This window comes from Neovison vison, chromosome 7, assembly GCF_020171115.1.
Source record: "Neovison vison isolate M4711 chromosome 7, ASM_NN_V1, whole genome shotgun sequence".
Classification (NCBI taxonomy): Eukaryota; Metazoa; Chordata; class Mammalia; order Carnivora; family Mustelidae; genus Neogale; species Neogale vison.
In genome coordinates, this window is record NC_058097.1 from 32,618,944 (window position 1) to 32,642,724 (window position 23,781).

The 23,781-nt window shown below is 42.8% G+C and overlaps 1 protein-coding gene across 3 annotated transcripts in view; it reads right to left on the reverse strand.

Annotated features, from left to right (window-relative positions):
- Positions 1 to 736: 736 nt before the first annotated feature.
- HEATR3 (HEAT repeat containing 3) overlaps positions 737 to 23,781 on the reverse strand; it is a 40,237-nt gene continuing 17,192 nt past the window's right edge. For 2 of the 3 annotated variants that reach the window (XM_044256192.1, XM_044256194.1), the window contains 8 exons: positions 23,012 to 23,102; positions 22,745 to 22,902; positions 22,395 to 22,477; positions 21,373 to 21,509; positions 15,105 to 15,193; positions 7,814 to 7,957; positions 4,661 to 4,837; positions 737 to 1,558 (listed from right to left, as the gene is read on the reverse strand). In XM_044256192.1, coding sequence (XP_044112127.1) covers positions 1,436 to 1,558; positions 4,661 to 4,837; positions 7,814 to 7,957; positions 15,105 to 15,193; positions 21,373 to 21,509; positions 22,395 to 22,477; positions 22,745 to 22,902; positions 23,012 to 23,102 — 1,002 coding nt within the window. In that variant the 3' untranslated portion in view covers positions 737 to 1,435. Of the gene's footprint in view, positions 1,559 to 4,660; positions 4,838 to 5,232; positions 5,459 to 7,813; positions 7,958 to 15,104; positions 15,194 to 21,372; positions 21,510 to 22,394; positions 22,478 to 22,744; positions 22,903 to 23,011; positions 23,103 to 23,781 lie in introns of those variants that run through there. The other variant, XM_044256193.1, reaches the window with a different exon arrangement.

Below are 23,781 nucleotides of genomic sequence, written 5' to 3' on the forward strand. Positions count from 1 at the left end.
TCTCTACACACACACACACACACACGTGCGCGTGTGTGCACACAATGAAGTACATGAAGTATATGGAGAATCAACAGAAGAAACAATGAAGTATAGGGGGAATCAACAGAAGAAACCAAGCTCCTAGATCCAAAGAACACATTGGTGGCTGCCTGAGGTGTGTGGGGGGCAGGTGGAGAGAGATGACAATATGGGGAAAGGGAGACAAAAGACACAAACTTTAAGTTGTAAGAAGTAAAGGATGTAATAAACACATGGTGACGTCAGCAATATCGTATTGTACCTCTGAAAGTTACTAAGAGAGTGAATCTTGAAAGTTCTCATCACAAGAAAAAAAACATTGAACTGTGTGAGGTGATGGATTGAACTAGATGAGAAAGGAAAGTCCCCTGGGTACTAGGCCTTTTAACAGGACAACTGAGATCAGCTGTGGAAGGATTTTCAAACCTTCATCGACACCTCTTCTTATCAGGCAAATGCACGAACAATGGAGCTGGTCCAGGGTCCCCCAATTCCCCCTGCCTCTCAGAGGATGAGGTCTGCTGAAACTCCCCGACCCCTCACTCTAGCTGTCACCCTATTAACACAAGGACATTGACAGTAATGCTGGAGATTCCTGCTGTAAGTCTTGTTTTAAATATTTCACAAATAGTCGAAGCGATACCCATTACCAAGTGAAACACCCAGGACCAGGGCTATCTGGTATTTTTTTAAAAAACCGTGTAAGACACAAAGCTTTCAATTAAAAAGTTATTTATTAAAAAATATTTCCTCCTGATTCCGATTCCGTATCAAATTAAACACGGAGTGATGTTACAAAGCAGTAAGTGATCAGCTCCGTTTGTATAGAGGCTGACAATGACCTCATTAATTCCTTAGTATATTCTACTGAAGAGTGGCATACAAATTCAGCTCATTCACTTCTGCACAAAAGGGAAACACAATTGGTATACTTCATAACCAAAAAACTTTTATGAAGCTTGTCTTCATATTTCAGTTTATAGAGATTTAGCTAATACAAAATAATGCTTGCTCGCTTTGGCAGCACATATAAAATGATGCTTGCTTAAAAGAGTGTCCAAGCAATGCTCTGGATTTTCCTTTCCTGCAAAATTCCAGGAAAACATGATTGTTTGGAAGGTTCTTTGCGACTCATGAATAACCACCTGAGATTCCTGTTTCTACTCTTCCACTCCTTGTGTTTCTAGTGATTAAAACATGCTGGAAACATAATTTAGAGAATACTAGAAATGCCACAGAGATCCCAAGGCTTAAAAGAGCTTCTGACCGGTTTTGAAGTTCTTAAACTTCAAATTAATGGACAGGATATGGGCATTGAGAAATGATTTTTAGAAACACATACACTCCAAGGAAATACTTTAGTACTCTTTAGCACTGAACACTTGGGGCGAGAACTGGTCTCTCTTTCAATGGTTCAAGTAGTCAGTCTTTTCTCAACAGTTTCTTGATAAGCGACAAACCTTCTCAAATTCATCTTCACATTGTCGAGAACACACAGCTGATCTGGACTGTATTTACCTCGCCCTTCTTTTCGTATCTGCCAAAAAAATCATATGTGATTTGGTATACATTACGAATTCCTTTAGATAAGAAAGCATGTGATTTGGGGCGTATTCTCTTCAGAACAAAGAGCTGCCAGAATTTGGTGAAAGATTTTCGCTTTCCAAGGTAAAAGAATACAGTGTGTGAGCCCTAAGGATAAATTAAGATTATGTACTTTTAAAAATGATAGTTACAAGAACGGCTGAATTGCAGACCTTAAAAGAGTTTTATGTTTTAAGTTTTATGGTATGTGAACTAGACTTCACCTCTGGAGAGTGGACCTCAAATTTTAGTGTGCAACAGTATCATCTGGAAGGCTTGTTAAAAAAGCAGGTTGGTGGGCCCACCTGCCATTTTTGATTTTCAATAGGTCTGGGGTTGGGCCTGAGCATCTGCACTTGTAACACGTTACCAGTGAGTCTGCTTACAGGAAAATTCTGAGAGCCAGCCCTTTAGGGAAATTCTTCGGTAAAGTGCATTGTATCATACTGCAATGCAACTTGAGGCCAAACATATACCCGACAGTCTTCAATGCAACTGTGGCTTCGTTCACAGAAGCGCTTCTTATGAAAAACTACAAGCTGCTCTTCTGGCTAACAAAGAAATTTCATTGGGGCTTTATACGTCTGAGAAAAGAAAAACACTTAATTAAACATCATTACCATAGCACTGCATAGCAAGTAGGAATCTCAATCAGATCAGCCCTCCCAATGGTTAGGGGTTGTTTTGCTGGTTCATAGTTTACATAACTCCTCTCTGAGCACTGGCCTCTGCAGTCTGAATTCTCAACTACATCTGCTTTCCTTACAGCTGCAGGGAAATAGGGGTTATTTTCTCCTCACCATACAGACTCCTTTTCAGATGTTTCAAGGGCCTGCTTGCACCCTTTAAGAACACTGTGGATACCCACCACGTACTGGTATGGAAATATCTCTAGGACACAGTGTTAAGAGAAAACACAAAGTGCAGGTTTGTGAATATGTTGGGCTACATTCTAGATAACAAAGGGGGAAAATACTAAGGCACATTTTGTCTTTATGTGGAGAAACGTCACTTAATTTGATTACCAATGAGGCAGAAAATAAAGGGAATAAAACCTCTCACTGCTTAAAGAACAGACAAGTATGGGTGAACAGAGGGTCAAAAGACAAGAACTTCCAGTTATAAACTAAATAGGTCATGGGGATATAACATTCAGCATGGTGATTCTGATTGTATATTTAGAAATTACTATAGGAGTAGAGCTTAAAAGTTCTCATCACAAGAAAAAAATTTTCCAACTATGTGTGATGATGGATTTAACTAAATTTGTTATAGTAGTTATTTCCCAGTATGTACATGCATCAAATCTCTACACTGTACACCTAAAACTAATACAATGTTATATATGAACTATATCTCAATTTTAAAAAATAGCAAAAAAAACCAAAACAAAACAAAACAAAAAACCCCAAACAAAAAATCCTACAGGCTTGAACAAAGGATAATTAAGAGTAAACTATTCAATTGTTTCCCCCAGACTTAAGTTGCCTACTGGTGAATCTTAGCTCAATACATGTCAGTCACTATGATCACATTTTTAAATAGAATATGCCAAAACATGAAAACATTAAAAACAAACCAATTCTGATGTCCTTAAACCAACACTGACTTAGATGTAACTATGACACAGAATGTACATGATGTGTGCTGCTATTTTTCTAAAGAAAACTATTTCCTATTCCTTAAAAAAAAAAAACTTCAGAAAATCTAAATTATAAGACATACAATCATATTCTCCTAAAAAACATCACAGAGTTCTCTCCTTGAGAAATCAACTGCATCAGAAGCCTGAAATTGGGGGCGGCTAGATGGCTCAGTCAGCTAAGCTTCCGACTCTTGGTTTTGGCTCAGGTCATGATCTTAGGGTTGTGAGATCGAGTCCCACGTCTGGCTCCACACAAGCAGAGTCTGCTTGTCCCTCTCCCTCTGTCATTCCCCTGCTCTCTCTCCCGCTCTCTAAAATAAAAAAATAAAAATAAAAGAAATACATATCGGAAAACAACAGAAGTAAAGCTAATTTTTCATCCAAACCTCTATTTTCTTTTTTCTTTTTTTTTTTTAAAGATTTTATTTATTTGACAGAGAGAGATCACAAGCAGGCAGAGAGGCAGGCAGAGAGAGAGGAAGGGAAGCAGGCTCCCTGCTGAGTAGAGAGCCCAATGCGGGGCTCGATCCCAGGACTCTGAGATCATGACCTGAGCCGAAGGCAGCGGCTTAACCCACTGAGCCACCCAGGCGCCCCCAAACCTCTATTTTCTTGACAAAGATTTAAAAGCAAATATTTAATCTGAAATCTAAAAGCAAAAAATATGAGTATTTTTATTTCTCAAAATGACATTATTTAGAAATGGAAATTTTGTTTGTTTTTTAAGTAAACTCTATGCCCAAGGTGGGACTTAAACTCATGACCCTGAGATCAAGAGTCACATTCTCCACTGACTGAGCCAGCCAGGTGCCCCTGGAAAGGGAGGTTTAGATCACTGGAGAATGGTAAACTTCAACTTGTGGACATAGGATTCAAGGCTGTTTTTAAAATTCCTGGTTGCCTTTCCCTGGTCACCAAGTTTCTGAAAATTACTCTTTGACTCAAAGATAGCTTTGATGCTTCTAGTGAAACAAAAAAATAAATACAAGGGTAAATGAAGGTAGCTACATTCTCCAACAGAGACCAGCCTGGAGTTTGCCCCTTTTTTTCAGAGCACCAAAGGGAAATAGTAATAACACTGGAATCAAGCTGGAATATATTACCTGCAATGACATAAAATAAATTTACAACACCTATGAAAGTGCTTTGTAGGCTCTAGACCATAGTGCTTCTCCAGGAGCACTGTGAGCATTACTGAACTCATCTAGAAAGGGAACCGTGCCCACACCATTCTGGCCCAAGTCACAGTGATTCAACAGCAAGGCCTGAGCTCTGACTCAGGCAACAAGCATTCTCCAGTTCTAGGGAGGCAGTGTTCTACGAATCACAGAGTGCACGGAGGGAACTACAGACACCCGTTCTCGGAGGATGGCTGAGACCTAAGCATTTCGACACAAAACGGCTCCATACCTTCATTTTGAAGACTGGCTGGAATTCTTTCAGAGCAGATAACAATTTAATCTGAACTGAGGCCCTTTCGGCTTCTTTACCATCTGCGAAAACATCGAAGAGGGCATCCAAGGCTTCTCCTGCCACCACGAGGGAGGGATCTTTGGTGGCAACCTCAAGCAGAAAGCACCCAATGGTCTGGAGACAACAAGGCACACTGTTGATTGTCCAATATTCTAACATCGGTTTCCAAAATGAGTACTAACTTTAAATGTGGTAACAATTCACGTATCGTATTTTAAAATTTAAAAATGCCAGAGACAAATTAAAACTTGGAAAGAACTAAAGATTAAAGACTTCACCTATATTTATAAATACACCAAGTATAATATCAATAAGATAAATTAAGTATATTAGAGTTTCTATTCCTAAATTAAATCAATTAAAGTTTCCCCTCTATCTTCCCAAAAAGGCTTTCCCCATGGTGTCAAAAATACAGATATATATCTGCAACAAAAAAAACATGCTTTTAAAACTATATAAAAAAGTAAAATTATATGAAAAACACTCTAGAACAACTAAAAAAATGAAACTTCATCTCTTTCTGACTCCCTGTGATAATCTTTAACACCCATCCATCCTTTGAAGATTAGCTAGCTGATGAACAGGGCATTCCCAATCTGTGAGGAACTGTTCGAGAGTGAACTTACTTTGTTTTTGGCTGTTCTGCTTCACCCTTTATGTCTCAAGGGTGATGTGCACATCTGGTATTATCGGTGGGAGAGTGGAAATGCTAAGAACAGCGAGTCCAAACTCCAGCTGTGACATAAATAACAGACTGACCCTTAGAAAGTCCATTACCCGCTCTGGACCTCAGTCTTATCTGAATTTAAGTACTCGAGATAACCTCTAGGATAGTATTTAGAGTTAATAACCTATAATAAAGTATGAAGCACATACGATCACCTATGACGTAGTCTTATTAAAAAGATCAACATAAATCTGAACGGGATTCAGGTTTGGATCTAACTTTTAGTCTGCAGAAAATACAGAAGATAAAGGAACAAGCTTAACGCCACATGGAGGCAATCAGACAAATCCAGAAGGTTAGAGGTTGTGAGACAAGTGACCCCAGGATTTGAGGAATAAACAGGTGGTAGTAGAGGTGTCAGGCTGGCTCAGTCAGCAGAGCATGTGACTCCTGATCTCAGGGTCATGAGTTCAAGCCCCATGTTTCGCACAGAGCTTACGAAAGAAAGAAAGAAAGAAAGAAAGAAAGAAAGAAAGAAAGAAAGAAAGAAAGGACAAAAACAAAAAGCAGGTGATGAGAGGTAGTGCCAGGGTAATGGCAGGGAAAGAAGTTTCTAGATTGAGAGAAGCTTAGACGATCCAAAGCCAAACATAACATGTAGACTTGACTGAGATCCTCATTTAAACAAACTATCTATAAATAGATGCTTATGGAACAACTGGAAACATGTGAGGATGGACCATGCTGAAGACATTAAACAGTGAGCGGGCACCACGGTGGCTCAGTTGGTTAAGTGCCTGCCTTCGGCTCAGGTGGCTCAGTTGGTTAAGTGCCTGCCTTCGGCTCAGGTCTTGAGCTCAGGGTCCTGGGATGAGGCCCCATGTCAGACTTCCTGCTTAGTGAGGAGTCTGCTTCTCTCTCTCCCTCTGCTGCGTGCCCTTGCCCCACTCCTCCCCTCACCGCACCCTCTACCGGTGCTCTCTCTCAAATAAATAAATAAAATCTTAAAAAAAAATTTTTTTTTTAAATCACATGTTATGCATGAGAAAAACCTGCTGCTCCTCCTAAGTGGATCTTGGAAATTATAGTCGTAGGAGGCAGGAAGTGATGAAACACGCACACACTCATCTGTATCTGCATACACATACACAGCCACATGGCCATGTTCTCTCTCACTAATGTGTCTATATATCAAAATTCCCTAGAATAAACAGAAGAATGGAATAACCGTGGCTGTCTCTCTAGAGTCAAACCGGGGGGGCTGGAAAGTTAGTAATGGAGAGGGGGTCTTTCATTATATATTCTTTTCTACTTTTCTGAATGTTTTGTTACATGCATGTAACAAATAGGTTCTAAAAAATATCAGTCACTGGGGTCCCTGGGTGGCCCAGTCTAGTTAAGCTTCCAGTTCTTTTTTTTTTTTTTTTGAGAGAGAGAGTGAGAGAAAGAGCATGGGGAGGGGCACAGGGAGACAGGGCGAGAGAAGCAGACTCCATGCTGAGCCAACACAGGGCTCGATCTCATCACCCTGAGATCATGACTTGAGCCAAAATCAAGAGTCAGATGCTCAACAGACTAAGACACCCAGCCACCCCAAGCGTTCAGCTCTTGATCTCCACTCTGTTCTCAACCTCAGTGCTGTGAGTTCAAGCCCTGCATCAGGCTCCACGCTGGGCATGGAGCCAACTTAAAAATAAAACAAAAACAAAACCCAGTCGTTGTTGTAAAGTTCTCAGGAAGTCTAATAGTTTATTACCCATTAATTAGTAATCAATATTTCAGCAATTATTATTAGCACAAAGAAGGACAATTTTACTGCCACAGTCCTTTTAGTTCCTAGGGATACTGTGTCTCTAGTAGTGTAGTTCCCCAGCAACCGTGCTGAGATAAAATGCTATAAACAAATATGCTGAGTGAGTTCCTAATGCGGTTCCCACTTAATACTTACACAGTGATAGTAGAGTGGACTGTGCGGTATTGTTCAGAATGTGCTTTAGTCTGGCATGCTAAGGCAACTGGGGAGTTGTTCCTTCATCAGTACGAGAATATAATATGCATATGTTTTATGCAACAGCAAAGGCAGAGGCACCTGGGACAATTCTTAACTGGGCCTTTCACTAAAGACAAATTTATTTCTGAAAAAGTATCTCAGGAATAAAGTTAAGTGGCCAAATGCAACTCAGTTTTGCAAGTGCCTACCTAATTCATATAGGCAAATCAAACCAAGGGGCATATTTTAATAATGTACCTTAGTAAGCAACTTCTCGATAGGATTTCTTCTCAAGATGTCCATAGAAGGGGCGCCTGGGTGGCTCAGTGAGTTAAGATGTCCATAGAAGTTTTTAAAAATCCCACACCAACAGTTTACTCTTCCCCCTCTTTCTAACGATTTAACGTTTTACGTTGGAAGCATATCGTTTTACCTTAAGAGTTTCCAGTGTTCCATCTTCTTTGGCGAGGACGCTGCCCGTGATTCCTAAAATACTAACAATGTTTACTCTAACCCCGGTGTTCCCACTGTGAATGCCGGCTGTGCATAGTGTCATCAACTGATTGGGAGTCATACACTGTTGAAAAGGAAAGAGAATATTTACAGTGTTAAACTCAACCAATGCAAACAGCATGTGCAACAGCAGTGACAGGAATGCCAACAACAGAGAAGTTATTACATAACTAATCAGTGCCCAGTACAGTGGGTAATTCTGAATGAATATGGGGCCTGTTCACATCACTGTCATTATTCAATCTACCACAGCTGTAAGCCCAGAAGAGGGACTTCGTTTCCCATTAGTTTTACTTGAAGAAGGTTTTTGGGGGCATCTGGGTGGCTCAGTTAGCCAAGTATCTGCCTTTAGTTCAGGTCATGATCCTGGGGCCCTGGGATTAAGGCCCATGTCGGGTTTCCTGCTCATTGGGGAATCTGCTTCTCCCTTTCCCTCTCCCTCTGCCTCCTCTCCTACCCTGCTTGTGTTCTCTCTCCCTCAAATAAATAAATAAATAAGATCTTTAAAAAAAAAAAAAGACAACTTTCAGTCAAATGTACACAAACCTATTTAAAGAGATCCTAATTTCTTTTAAACATTGATCCAAAAAAATGTTTCAAAAGTGTACATAGAATATGTAGCTTTAATAAAAATAGGTTGAAGGGCTCTCTGCTCTGCAGGGATCCTACTTCCTCCTCTCTCTCTCTCTCTGCCTGCCTCTCTGCCTACTTGTGATCTCTGTCTGTCAAATAAATAAATAAAATCTAAAAAAAAAAAAAAAAGACTGAAGCCATACAAGTTGAGATGTGCGTTGTTACAGGAAATTATTAGAGATTGTAGAAACCATTAAATTATAGAGTACTTCTACTGCGTAGTGATAATTTTCATTCTAAGCTAATCTGAACACACCCATGGATGCAGATATCACCAGAGAACTCAAGTTGTCGTGTTGCCAAACCCTCACCTGGGAGCACCAGCGCAGTGTGGTGACTGAGGGCTTGGGGTCAGACATCCTGGGTTTATATCCTGGCTCCTCTCTCTCCCCTCCCCAACTAAGGTCTCCATTTCCCCATCAGGGACACGGGGACAGTGGTCACCCTGCAGAGTTGCTTTAAGAATTAAATAAAGCACATCAAGAACTCACTAACTGTTAGAAATTATTATATGTAAACACACCGAACAGTTCTAAATCAAACTCTGAATCATCTGCAGCGCTTCTGCCAAACCTAAAGGTAACAGCTAATATGCCCCGGTTTCTCAGGAAATAATCTAATGGAAACAATCCCGCCAACCCTGGGATGCCTCCCAGCTGAACAAGGCTGCCGGGAATGCCGGAGGCGCGCTGCTTTACCACCAGCCGGGGTCACAAAGGCAAGCTGCCCCACTTTACCACCAGCCGGGGTCACAGAGGCAAGCTGCCCCACGTGCACGCACCGACAGGCAGGAAATGGACAGGGAGCCGGACAGTTGTGCTGCACTCTCACTGCTCTTACTCAGCTACTCTGGTCCCTGGTTTTCCACTCCTTGGAAAGCACGAGAGCCAGGCTCCTTCTAGTCCTTGAACTCCATGCTCGTGCCCAATGTACAGCCAACCTGAGAATTTATGGTCTTCATATATATGAATGCCCAGACATTAACTGAGCATGAGCTGGGAGGAATTCTCTTTAAGCGTCAGGCTGGTCCAGTTAGCTACTGCTGAAGATCATGGAACATCAATGAAAAGACTTTATATTCCCATGGCCCTACAGGATAGGGTTTTCTAATCCTCTCTCCATTATTACCATTCCCATGTCAAAGAAATTGAGGGTCAAAAGTTATGTTCTTGAAAAAAATTCTCAAATATACAAAGAAAAAAACTGAAAAAGTTTAGACTAGATGCCAACAGCACACACTGCATTTAACAGTAAGGCACCAGAGATGTTCTCATTAAACTGTGGACCAAGATAAAGTTTGGGAAGCACCGCTCCAGGGTGTGGCCATGGAATGACTAAGGTAGGGAAGGAAGACCAGACTGCTGGAGAAAGGGAGGTCCAAGAACTTCAAAGCCAGGTAATGGGGGGACATCTATGTGGCTCTTGAAGTCACCCAGAATCATGACAAGACTAGCAAAGAGTAACAAACCCCAACAGCAGGAATCTTCAAGGAACAAAGGGTGGCCCAGGGCATAGTAGGTGGCTGTAAGCAAGAGAAGTGGGTGGTGTGGCCTAATGACATGTTAATCAAAACTGGAAGATTTTAGAAAAGGGGCAGGGATGGTTTAGCACACTGGTCCCCAAACTTTGTGTGCAAGCCGATCACCCAGAGAACCATTAAAATACAGATCACTGGGCCCCTCCTCAAAGTTTCTGCTTCAGTGGATTGGGGGCGAGGCCCTAGGATTCGCCCTTATATTCCAAGAAGAAAAAGACACCGACCTAATAGCAAAACTGGCAAAAGACAGGAGCGGTTACAGAAAAAAAATGCAAAGGCCCTTGAAGCACATAAAGAGACATCCAATCTCCTACTGTAAGACAAATGCAAATTTATTTATTTTAAAGATTTTATTTATTTATTTGAGAGAGAGAATGAGAGAGACAGCGCATGAGGGGGAGAAGTCAGAGGGAGGAGCAGACTCCTTGATGAGCAGGGAGCCAGATGCGGGACTCGATCCTGGGGCTCCAGGATCATGACCTGAGCTGAAGGCAGCCGCTTAACCAGCTGAGCCACCCAGGCGCCCAACAAATGCAAATTTAAATTGCTATATAATGTCTCAACTATCAAACTGGCAAAAAATCTAATGTCCTGACAACATTACTCTGTTTCTGAGGCTACAGCAAAACAGGCAATCTCCAGCTCTGCTGTAGGAAATCCAAAATGCCTCAATCTCGGAGGAAGAGACTAGACAAATAATCAGCAAAATCACCAATGCATCTCTCCTCCAACTCAGCAAGCCCACTTCTCCGCAGAACCATCTCCAAGACACCAGGGCAAAAACACGAAATAACGTCTGTAAAAAGGCTCTTCCCTGCCGTTCTAGTTGTAGTAACAACGGACTGGAACGAGAACCCCCATCAACAGCAGGCGGGCTGAACGAGTAGGGACACCAACATGATGGAGTAACAGAATGTGGAACTGTGAGGAAGGAATGAGGAAGGTGTCTGTACACAGGGATCGAGAAGGAAGAAAAGGCAAAGCAGGGTGCAGCAGCAAGACTCTTAAGAGAACAGTGCCTGCCTATTTGCTTATGTTTCCAAATTAAGAACAATGGAATGATAAATCAAAACCTAAAAAGGACAGGGGCAAAGGGACAGAAGCCAGACTAAATAAAAATAAGTGGAATTGTTTTAAAACATACATAACATAAAACTTGCCACTTTAACCTTTTAACAAAAGATTTATTTATTTGAGAGAGAGAGAGAGAGAAAGCGAACAGTTGGGGGCGGGATGTGCAGAGGGAGCCAGAGCAGCTGACTCCCCGGTGAGCAGAGAGCCCAGGACTCTGGGATCATGACTTGAGCCGAAGGCAAGGCAGATGCCAAAATGACTGAGCCACCCAGGTGTCCCTAACCATTTCTCAGGGTCCTGGGATCAGCAGGGAGCCTGCTCCCCTCTACCCCTCTCTGCCTACCTCTCTGCCTACTTGTGATCTCTGTCAAATAAATAAATAAATCTATCTTTAAAAAAAAATTAAGTCTCTTAAAAAAAGGAAAGCTAAAAAAAAAAAAAAAGAAAGAAAGAAAGAAAGAAAGCTAAAACAACTGAAGCTAACTTTACAACAAGCCAGAAAGAGAATATTGTCAAGTAACTTGAAAACACGGCAATATGACTATACGGTCTCAGAGGGGTTGTGAGATCAAGCCCCAAGTGGGGCTCTGTGTTCAGCAGGGAATCTGCTTAGGATTCTCTCTCCCTCCCCGTCCGCCCCTTCTACTCATGCTACTCTCTCTCCTACTCTCCCTCTCTAAAATAAATAAATAAGTAAATAAATGGGACACTTAGGTGGCTCAGTGGGTTGGGTGTCTGCCTTTGGCTGGGGTGGTGATCCCAGGGTCCTGGGATCCAGTTGCACATCAGGCTCCTTGCTCTGCAGGGAGCCTGCTTCTCCCTCTGCCTGCCTCTCCCCTGCTTGTGCTGTCTCTGACTCTCTTTCTCTGACAAATAAAAAAAATCCTTAATAAATAAATAAATCTTAAAAACAAAACAAACAAAAAAGTCCCATGAGTTCATAATGATATTTAAAAACAAAACAAAACAAAACAAAAAAAACACCTCACTCACCACTTTTAGAGACTGCTAAGGGCACTAATTCATTATTTTGGAAAAATCCTATCTTTTTGGTATGAGCTTTATTTCAAAGTTACCAAATAACTGATGCGACAGAAAGTTCTTATAGAAGAATCACAGCTGGGCTGCATGGGTGGCTCAGTTGGGTAAGCAACTGCCTTTGGCTCAGGTCATGATCCCAGAGTCCCAGGATCCAGTCCCAAATCAGGCTCCCAGCTCCGTGGGGAGTCTCCTTCTCCCTCTGACCTTCTCTCCTCTCATTCTCTCTCTCTCTCTTTCAAATAAATAAATAAATAAAATGTTTTAAAAAAAAAGAAGAAGAAGAAGAATCATAGCTGGGGCGCCTGGGTGGCTCAGTAGGTTAAAGCCTCTGCCTTTGGCTCGGGTCATGATCCCAGGGTCCTGGGACTGAGCCCTGAATCGGGCGTTCTGCTCAGCAGGGAGCCTGCTTCCTTCTCTCTCTCTCTGTCTGCCAAATAAACAAAATCTTTAAAAAAAAAAAAAAGAAGAAGAAGAAGAATCACAGCTAGTAAATGTAAAAGAAATGACAAAATTAAGATGTCTCCATTTTGCAACCACTGATAAATAATAGATCTAGACAATTTAATCACTGCTGGCTACAACCATTAAGTGAATCCACTGATTAATCCTTTATTAAAGAGAGAGGAAGGGCACCTGGGTGGCTCAGTGGGTTAAAGCCTCTGCCTTTGGCTCAGGTCTCAGTCCCTAGCATCGGTCTCCCTGCTCAGCAGGGGGCCTGCTTCACTTTCTCTCTTCCTACCTGTGACTTCTGTCTGTCAAAGAGAACGAATGAGTCAGGGGAGGAGCAGAGGGAGAACCAGACTCCCTGCTGAGCACAGAGCCTGATGACAGGCTCAATCCCAGGACCCCAAGATCATGACCTGAGTCCAAGGCAGCCACTTTGCCAAATGGGCCACCCAGGTGCCCCGAATCCACTGATTAATCTTAACATCACCAATTTATGAAAATATATAATTTGTGATATAAAAGTAGAAAATACATACAGCACTATTAATTATTCTTCCCAAAAAATCTGATCCTGAATCTAATTAAGACTCTAGATCTAGGGGCGCCTGGGCGGCTCAGTGGGTTAAAGCCTCTGCCTTCAGCTCGGGTCATGATCTCAGGGTCCTGGGATAGAGCCCCACATCCGGCTCTCTGCTCAGCAGGGAGACTTGTTCCTCCTCTCTCTGACTGCCTCTCTGCCTACTTGTGATCTCTCTGTCAAATAAATAAATAAAATCTTTAAAAAAAAAAAAAAAAAAAGACTCTAGATCTAGTTCCCAGTTTACAGGATACATGAATAAGAGAGAGACATGTCAACAATACCATCGTGAGAAACCAGCCAAATCCCATAATGGGAAAAATTCTATAGACAAATGATAGTTCTTCAATGAATAAATAATATAGGGAGGGGGAGTTGGTAGGAAAAATGTTTTAAACTAAGAGATTTAATAATCTGTGAATATATTAAAACCACTGAATCGTGCACTTCATTTACTTATTTTTTAAAGATTTTATTTTTTTGAGAGCGAGTAAGAGAGAACAGAAGCGGGGTGAGGGACAGAGGAAGCAGCACTGAGCAGGGAACCCAACTCGGGCTCGATCCCAGGACTGAGAATCAGGACCCAAGCCGAAGGCAGAAACTTAACCGACTAAGCCACCCAGTCGCCCCTGAACTGTGCACTTTATTTATTTTTCTAAGATTTTGTTTATTTATGTGACACAGAGAGAGAGACAGCAAGAGAGAGAGCACAAGCAGAGGAGTAGGAGAGGGAGAGGAAGAAACAGGCTTCCCACGGAGCAGGGAGCCCCATGTGGGACTCGATCCCAGGGCCCTGGGATCATGACCTGAGCTGAAGGCAGATGCTTAACGACTGAGCCACCCAGGCACCCCTGAACTGTGCACTTTAAATGGGTGAAGTGTATGGCTGGTATGTGAAATAAATCCTCACTAAAGCCATTAAAAAAAAATTTTTTTTTAAACCAAAGTATCAACCAAAAGCAGTAAGTGGACCTTGTTTGGATTCTGATTTGAACAAAACAACTGAAAAAGACATTTTGTGGAAATCAGGAAAAAGTGAACTCAGGCTGCATATCGACTGATAATTAAGCAATGCCATTACTTTGGGGGTATGGTACTGTGGTTGAGGTTTTTAGAAGTCCATTTTCTGTCACAGACACGTAATGAAGCACGTGATAAAATACTTATGGGTAAAGGAACATGACTTGCTTTAAAGCAGTCCAGAAAAAGCCACACAGAACGCCAGGACACTGCCAACTCCGTGACTCCTGCAGTTCATATGACACTATTCTCTCTGCTTTTAGAGGTGTCTGAAAATTTCCTTAATAATAAAGCAAAGAATAAAAGTGGGAGAGCAGCTATCACAGAGATGCCGCTGGATTACTGTGGAGGGTCAGCAGGCAGGCATGAAAATTTCTGTAAAATATTAAAGAAGACAAATGACATTCATAGAAGACATTTGTGACAGGTATGTCAACTAAGTTACATCAGTACAAAAATCTGTGTGTGTGTGTGTGTGTGTGTGTGTTGGTAGCAGTGGTGGGAAGAAACAAAATACATTACTTTCTATTTTAAGGATTTTTGCTTTCTTTGTATGAGGATCATATACTCCTCTTCTAATAGGAATACTTAAAAAAAAAAAAAAATTTAAGGGGCACCGGGGTGGCTCAGTGGGTTAAGCCTCTGCCTTTGGTTCAGGTCATGGTCTCAGGGTCCTGGGATCGAGTCCTGCATCGGGCTCTCTGCTCAACAGGGAGCCTGCATCCTCCTCCCCCTCTGCCTGCCTCTCTGCCTACTTGTGATCTTTCTGTCAAATAAATAAATAAAAACCTTTAAAAAAAAACAAACAGTTAAGTAATTAAGTTTGCTTCCATAATACAGAATCTTTGTGGGTTTCATATAAAATTTTTAAAAAAATCTTACCTGAGAAATGTTCTTGGAGGCCATTGTTTGCAAAAGGGCCCTCAAGGCACTACTTATGGCTTCTAGAAAGTCAACATGCTCAGCAAAATCTAAAACACAAAAGTGAAATATAAATTTGTCTTCTCTAAGTTAGTTTGTAAAAAAAAAAAAAAAATCAAAACACCACATGTTAAATGTTAATATATGCTATTATAATTAAAACATTTTCAATGTTAAGCCCAAACTTCTAGTTAAGAGCCCCCTGTGAACTGTACACTTGACTTTGAAAGACGTCCACAATTGAAATAACCATAATAAGGGAGCATTCTACAGACAGTCCTTGCCTTCTAGGTACTGGATTTTCATTTACTTTGGGCTTTAGCCCATGATATACCTAAGCTAGCTTTCATAGACGCAACTCAGCTTTTCATAGATTGACATCACAGTGCTGGGCAAACCTCGCACAGAGAGGTCTCCCAAATCAGAGTGCTTCCTGGGCAGCCCAAACCTACTGCCTAGCCAAGAACTACTGCTTGCGCAAGGCTGGGCCACTATACCTCTGTGGTTTCAGTCACTTCTGTGGTTTTTACCGACCCAACTTCCCCTTCCCATTCCTGCTCATTTTTACTCTTTTCTTTCTTATTCCTGTGATGGGAAGGGGAAGTGGTAGACTTGCTGTGGTAGATTATACTGTCCGAAAATAATCACGGCGGTCTATTTCCCCTCTGTGGGGGTGGGGGACTTTGTGATGTCAACCAACAGGACACATGAACGTGACAGGCCAGGTCGTGAAAGGCAACATGACCCACACCTGACTCACTTGTGTTTGCTCACTCCATTCTCTCTCTCAACTCTTGCTCTTGGAACCCAGCCACCATGCTGTAAGGAAGCCTAGGTCACATGGCAAGGTCATCTTGCTTGGACTGACAGCCCCTGTGAACCAACCATCAACATGAACAAGACTTCAGACAATTCTGGCTCCTTGTTCTCCAGCGGAAGCCCTAGGGTAGAGTTTTCTCAACCCCTCCACTGGATAGTCTGCACAGATAATTCCTACACACCGTAGGATATTCAGCAGCATCCCTGGCCTCTATCCTCTAGGTAACAGCAGCAACCCCCAAGTTGTAACAACAACAAAAATGCCTCTAGACATTGCCAAATGGCCCCTGGCGTGGGGGGGATGCGGCATGGGGAAGGGAGCTGCCCCTAGTTGAGAACCCCTGGCCTAAACATTGTGGAGTTGAGACAAACCATCTCCACTGTGCGCTAAATTCCTGACCTATAGAAACCATGAGGAAACACATGATTACTGTTGTTTTAAGCCACAAAGTTTTGGGATGCGATAAATACGTTGGCTTTCTGCGGTCTGATGCCTGGAGCCCTATAAAGATTCCGATGCCCCTTTGGGGGCTGCCTGCATGAGAATGAGGCAGCTTCCACACAAATCTGAATCAGAGCTTATTCGATATTTTTTGCCTCTCACGATCAGATATACATTATGTACTGAATTAGGAAACTCCTGTACATTTCACAGAATGGACACTAGGATAGCTTTAGGATCAGACAGGCCTGGGATGGAATCCTACCTCTGACATTATGTGACCCACCTTTTCGTCTCTGGTCAAATGTCACCTCCTCAGACAGCCCTTTCCACACAAACCCATCTAATAGGCCCTTGGAACCCAGCCACCATGTCAGCCAATTCTGCTTTTATTTTTTTCTTCTGCGACAAAATTACATTTAAATATTTATTCATCTGAGACTGTAAGCGCCATGAGCATCATGGTCTTGCCTATCTCATTCATGCCTGTAACCCTTGGATCTAGAATGGTGCGTGGCATAGAGAGTTCAGTAAGTATGGGCTAGGGGCGCCTGGGTGGCTCAGTTATGCTCAGGTCATGATCCCAGGGTCCTGGGATCAAGTGCACATCGGGGTCCCTACTCAGCAAAGAGACTGCTTCCTTCCCTCCCTCTGCCTGCCATTCCCCCTACTGGTGCTCTCTCCTTCTCTGTCAAATAAATAAATAAAATTTTAAGGGGTGCCTGGATGGCTCAGTCAGTTAAGTGTCTGCATTCAGCTCAGGTCATGGTCCTAGGATCCTGGGATCAAGCCCGAGGCTGGGGCTCCCTGCTTAGTGGGGAGCCTGCTGCTCCCTCTCCCACCACTCACGCTCTCTCTCATTCTTGTGTTCTCTCAAATAAATAAATAAAAATCTTTAAAAAAAAAGCATGTGCCAAAGGAATGAGTGCCCCTGCAGGGGTTCCTCAACCTCCTTAAATCCCAGCTTCCTTACCAGGAAGGTGGGGTAACAATGCCTCACTCATAAAGTCTAGTACCTAAAAGGCACTCAAAATTTGCTGTGAAGTTGTTACTACTAAAACTCGAAAAGTTGCCATGGCTCTGAAAGCAGGGTATATTTAAATCTGATCACAGCTATGAAGTGTAGCCCTAGAAATTCACGAACTGCACATAAAACAACGAATCTGTATCATGAGGAAACCATTCAATATAAGCTAGAACACATTCAGAAACAATTTTTCCTGTCTTGCATTCTTAGAAAAATAACCACGACCTTAGATTCAAAACCCTAATCTAAACCACATTACTGTTTTACATTATGTGTAATTCAAACTCTCTCTAAATTAAGGAAACATTTGGGTGATTTTTATTAAATTCACATTTCTGGTCATTTATCCAAATTTGGGATAGGAGCTTCAAACTACCCTACCGTTCCGATAAATTCTCAGCGAAGGTCAACACATGTGGTATTGTTAAAGAAATTAAGTAAATGTCAACAGAAGTTAAACAGAAGGGGTGACCGAGGACAACTTTCCCCTCGACAACTTTGTACAGCATCTAACCATCTCTAGCACACCTCGATGTATGTAAATAGTCAAGCCACAAGTAACTAAGCAGCAAATTTTTATTTAGGTGACTTTTTCAGGCTGGTTTTCAATGTTCTGATTTAGAATAAGAAACATATCCCAGAATGGGTGCTATTACCATTTTAATTAGAATGAAAAGAAAGCTCTCCACTTTCCCAAATGTGGGAAAACAGGAAACCCTAAATGATTATAGAATTCATGTAATGGAGCAAGTGATAGACTGACCCAACCTGAAAACACAACATTACTAAAATGTTCTTGATGTTTTGGAGAGCCATAGCTTTTAATGAAGGAGACAAAGATGTTAATGTACTGAATGCGAGGACCAGAATCTGAATTTAATTAGCATTAAAAAACATTAGCATTGGGTGCCTGGGTGGCTCAGTGGGTTAAGCCGCTGCCTTCGGCTCAGGTCATGATCTCAGGGACCTGGGATCGAGGCCCGCATTGGGCTCTCTGCTCAGCAGGGAGCCTGCTTTCCTTTCCTTCCTCTCTCTCTGCCTGCCTCTCTGCCTACTTGTGATCTCTCTCTGTCAAATAAATAAATAAAATCTTTAAAAAAAAAAAATTAGCATTAAAAGTAAAGCAAGGTAGGCAGCGTTGTACGATCACCATACATTTAATATTCAAACATGGTAACACAAAAGCTAGAGAAATACAGCCCCATCCTCCCCAGAAAATTCTCCCATAATGGTTGACACTACCCACATAGAACCCACGAGACTTCATTCTTTAATAAATCTCAATGTTCCAAAGGAATTTTAGAATACCATCTCCAAATATGAGCAATTCTTTATCAAAAATTTCATTCTTTTCTTTTTTTTAAAAAAGATTTTATTTATTTGACAGAGAGAGATCACAAGTAGGTAGAGAGGCAGGCAGAGAAAGAGGGGGAAGCAGGCTCCCTCCTGAGCAGAGAACCCCGACGTGGGGCTCAATCCCAGGACCCTGAGATCATGATCTAAGCCAAAGGCAGAGGCTTAACCCACTGAGCCACCCAGGCACCCCTCAAAAATTTCATTCTGATAAGGAAAGGTCCATGAACTTGGAATTTATGTAAAGTATTTAATTCTATGTTCCCACAATTCAGAAGCTTTCCATTATTTCTCCAAGGCCGACCTTGGTATTGTTTTCCTGTGATCTTCCAGGTAATAAATGTGTAAGCATCAGTGACCACAGAAAGCCAGGTGAACTGAGAGAAACATACCCACGTGCTTTCTGTGCAGCAGAGGCCAGAATGCGCGTGCTCTCCTGCCAGTGGAACAAGTTCTTTATACTGACTGGAGATGGACCTTCTGGTACCTTGACTGGGATTCCCACCGAAAAATGGCAATTTGTTCTGCCAGTCAGGCAGACACGATTTCCTTGGGGTAGGCAGATCTTGGAAGCTGTGATAGATAGGCTAGGCCTTCTCGCCTGGGGCCTGGCTGTGTACAACCCCATGTGGCCCAGCTCCCTACAGGGAGCCCACATGAAGGGGTGGATAGGAGTGGGCCTGAGCAATAGCATCCCTCCCCGTCTTCCACTACGGGATATTCGGCTGGGCTGGAGGCAGCCAGAATATCAGCAGGAGTCAGATAAAACATCCCCTCTCCAGTAACCAATCCCCTCCCCACCCCCGCAACCATCCAGATCTCTGCCTGGTGTATAACGCTGTGAGACAAACACAAAGCTATAGTTATCCGGCCAGTCACACCAACAAGCCACCTCTGTAGCCAGAGCCTGCCCTTGTCTCTGTCCTGTGTTAGGTGTGGCTGGGCACAGTTTTCACATGATCACACCAGCTAAAGAATGCATAGCCTGAGATCACTGGAAAACTACATCCACTGACTGACAAATGCTGGTCAGTAGAGACAGAACAGTAACTATATATGGGTTTCTGAACATTTATTTTTAAAAACTGACTAGAACTTCTGAAATGTGCACTACTAAATGCATAGCACCTTGTATTAACTTGATGTTGTGCAAAATAGGGACACCTGGGTGGTTCAGTCAGTTGAGCGTCTGCCTTTGGCTCAGGTCATAATCCCAGAGCCCCTTGTTGGGCTCCCTGCTCAGTGGGGAGCCTGCTTCTCCCTCTCCCTCTGCCCCATCCCCTGCTCGTGCACTCTCTTTAAATTTAAAAAAAAAAAAAAAAAGATGTCTAGAAGAACTGGGGAGTGGGGCACCTGGATGGCTCAGTTAAAAGAATGTGCAAGTTTTGATCTCAGGGTCACTGAGTCTGAGCCCCACACTGGGTATAGAAATTACTTAAAAAAAAAAAAAAAAAAAAAACTTAGGAAGAAAAGGGGGGGCACCTGGGTGGCTCAGTCATTAAGCATCTGCCTTCGGCTCAGGTCATGATTCCGGGGTCCTGGGATCGAGCCCTGTATCGGGCTCCCTGCTCAGCGGGAAGCCTGCTTCTCCCTCTCCCACTCCCCCTGCTTGTGTTCTCTCTCTCGCCATGTCTCTGTCAACTAGATAAAATCTTAAAAAGCAAACAAAGAAACACATACAAACTTTTTATATTAAGAATGGAAAAATACCCAAGAAAATTGGTAGCACAATGGACACTAGGAGAGGAACTGGATGGTATGAGGAAAAGGAGAGAGGCTTTCTGCTTTATGTCCTCTAGTAACCTATAAATTCTGTAATACAAGCACGGATTGCCTGATCATATGTAACTCAAATGGTTTTATGTTTAAGAAAAAAAATAAAGGGCCGCTGGGTGACTCAGTCGTTAAGGCTCTGCCTTCGGCTCAGGTCATGATCCTAGGGTCCCGAGATCGACACCTGCATCAGGTTCCCTGCTCAGCGGGAAGCCTGCTTCCCTCTCTCCCAATCCCCATGCTTGTGTTCCCTCTCTCGCTGTCTCTCTCTGTTAAGTAAGCCGCAGCCTTCAGCTCAGGTCATGATCTCGGGGTCCTGGGATCGAGTCCCGCATCGGGCTCTCTGCTCAGCGGGGAGCCTGCTTCCTCCTCTCTCTCCCTCTGCCTGCCTCTCTGCCTACTTGTGATCTCTCTCTGTCAAATAAATAAATAAAATCTTTAAAAAAAAAAAAAATAAGTAAGTAAATAAAATCTTAAAAAAGAAAAAAAGAAGATGAAGAAGAAGAAGAAGAAAAATAAAGACTAAAGAATTACCCAAATATCTTCATGGGGCCTAATATTTATATTTGTGATTCAGCCTTACTGGCCTGATATAACTGAATGCAACTAATTTTAATAAAAAATAACAGTATAACCTAAAGACCAGCTTACAAATGTTGTTTGGACTCAACACCACTGGCAACTACAACTTTGTGCTTGGAAAAGGTTTCTGCAGGTTGGAGGACAGGCACGGCACAATACCAAGTCCACGTTCCTCACCCTTCAAAACTCTGCTTGATCCAAATATTCTTTCACGGCGAGGCCTAACTATTTACCTGGCTGAGAAAAAAGCAGCTGGGACAGATGTTGTGCAAGTGTCTGCAAGGCTGCAGGTCCCCCGAGGTGGTCCACATCCAGGAGGGATACAAGACTCTGGAGACACACGAGGGCTCTGCACTGAATAGTGCTCATTCTGGAAAGGAAGGCAAAGAATGCGGTCAGTTCCTCCAATAGTTACCCAATAGAATTCAGTATTCCCTTGTAACCTAAGCTTCAGACTCTGACTGGGAATACCTGCATGCAGTGTGTATGACTATTAACAAAGAATCTTAAGGTGAACTGATTATCTGCCTCATCACATTGCTTGAGCACCTGGGGCCCGAGGCACAACTCCCTTTATGAGTCATAAGCATCTGCTTTGGAAGAATTTCTACACATGGCGGCATCGGCAAAACGATTCTGAATTGTGAAACAGGACAAACATAAGGTGCTCAACACACACACAGAGTTTAATAGTCTATAGAGCGAACACCGTGCCCCTAGATAAGAAACCCGGCTCACACCCTCACAGGGCATCTATCCCTTCCCTCTCTGACCCCTGAAGGTCAGCAGTATCTGCACTTTCTTGGTCTCCTTTTGGGGTCTACCACCTAGGTATGTATTCTAAAACAAAACAGTCAAGTGTTGCCAGTTACTGAACTTCGTAAAAATGGAATCGCAGTGTGTATATTTTGGGGGGCCTTACTTTCTTGTTCAATTGTTCTTGTTCAGCTTTTTTTTCTTTCTTTCTTTTTTTTTTTAAACTGCTGTATATATTTTACTGGGTTTTTCTGTCAACATTTATTTTTTTTCTCCTGCCGCTGACAGACACGGAGGTTGTTTCCTGGTTGGGGCAGCTGGAACCCCACTGCTATGCACGTTCCCGTGGCTTAGTGCACAAATGCACACATTTTTCTAGGGAACAGTCACAGGAATGGGGCTCTTAAATCTGGGGAGAGTCAGTTTCTTCTAGTTAGTGGTTCCTCCTTTCGTGTAATCACATAAGGACAAAGAGTTTTGAAAACAGAAAAGCTCTTACTTTCTAATCAAAGATTTCCAAGTGGGACTCCTAGAACATATGTCAACGGCAGTACTGTTTGGAAAGGCAGTTTTCTCAAAAATCTAGATTTAAGAAAGGCAGCAAAGCAAAGGTTAAAGAGTAGCATCGGTTTACACACAATCCCTTTATCAAGTCCCAACCTACTACCTCCAGGCTTTGGAAGGATCTACTTTCCAGCATACTCCCACTACCGTTACTTCTAGCTTCTTTCTTACCAGCTGCCCACAGTCTGGAAGTGCAAGCAAACCTCTTTTGCATACATGGTGAATAGCTCTCGTAAGCCCTTCCTTCCCGTGCTCCACAATGAGGCTGGACTTGAAACAGACTACCTTCTTTGGGATGAGGTAGTTGGTGAAAGCCGTGTGAACCTCATGGGAGAGGCAGAGGGGAGACAGCAGCTGCCCACCGCACTCACTGAAGGAATTCTCCATAAATGCATCGCTCTCATCACTGCTAGAAAGCTCTTCCCACTCATCATCGGAGGGATCTGGGAAGAGTGCAAACCACATGTCACTGGAGTGTCTAACATAGTCCTCATGGAAACTGCCATTTCAGTCCAGGGAAGAATGTCTGAACTTTGTAAATGGGTAACAAACCTTCCGTGCAGCACATGTTGACAATAATTTCCAGAGCAGTCTGCTGGGCCGTCAACAATGCTATGGTCTCTCTCAGTTCCCTGTCGGTGGACTAAAGGGAAAAAAAAAAAATCAAACAACCAACTCTCTATGATTGGGAAAAGATTTTTGCACGAATGTCCTTAGTTGGAACCTATCAGATGATTTTTTTTACCCGTGGAATAGAGTGCACGGGGCATGGGGCAGCCAGAAGAACAGTCATAATGTGCTGAAGTACAAGCAAGCATTAGGACTGCTCCTGCCCTGAGCAGATGGGCTGCCATCTATCTATCTGCATGGTTATTCTCTAGGTGTTGCTTAGTTAGCTGGAGAGAAGAGAAAAATATTCAGGAATTCTGAACTGAATTCACCCTGAAACTTAATCTAATGTGTTAAGAAGTAGCTCAGCATGCTACGATTAAAACAAGAGCTCATTTCAGAGACCAGGCACTTACACGCAATAAACTAGCTTTCAGATGCTTAGATGCTCCCTGGAAAACACTGCATTACCAAGAACTACTAACGAGCCCTTGTGTGACCAACTGGGCCTGGCTAAGGTGCAGATAGGCTTGCTTCCTGGGTTTCCCTGAAGCAGGTGAGAAAGCATCCTAAACACTTCAAGGCACCTGGGTGGCTCAGTTGGTTAAGTGTCTGCCTTTGGGTTAGGTTATGATCTCAGGGTCCTGGGACTGAGCCCCTGCTCGGCAGGGAGCCTGCTTTTCCCTCTCCTCCCAGCTTGTGCTCTATCTCTA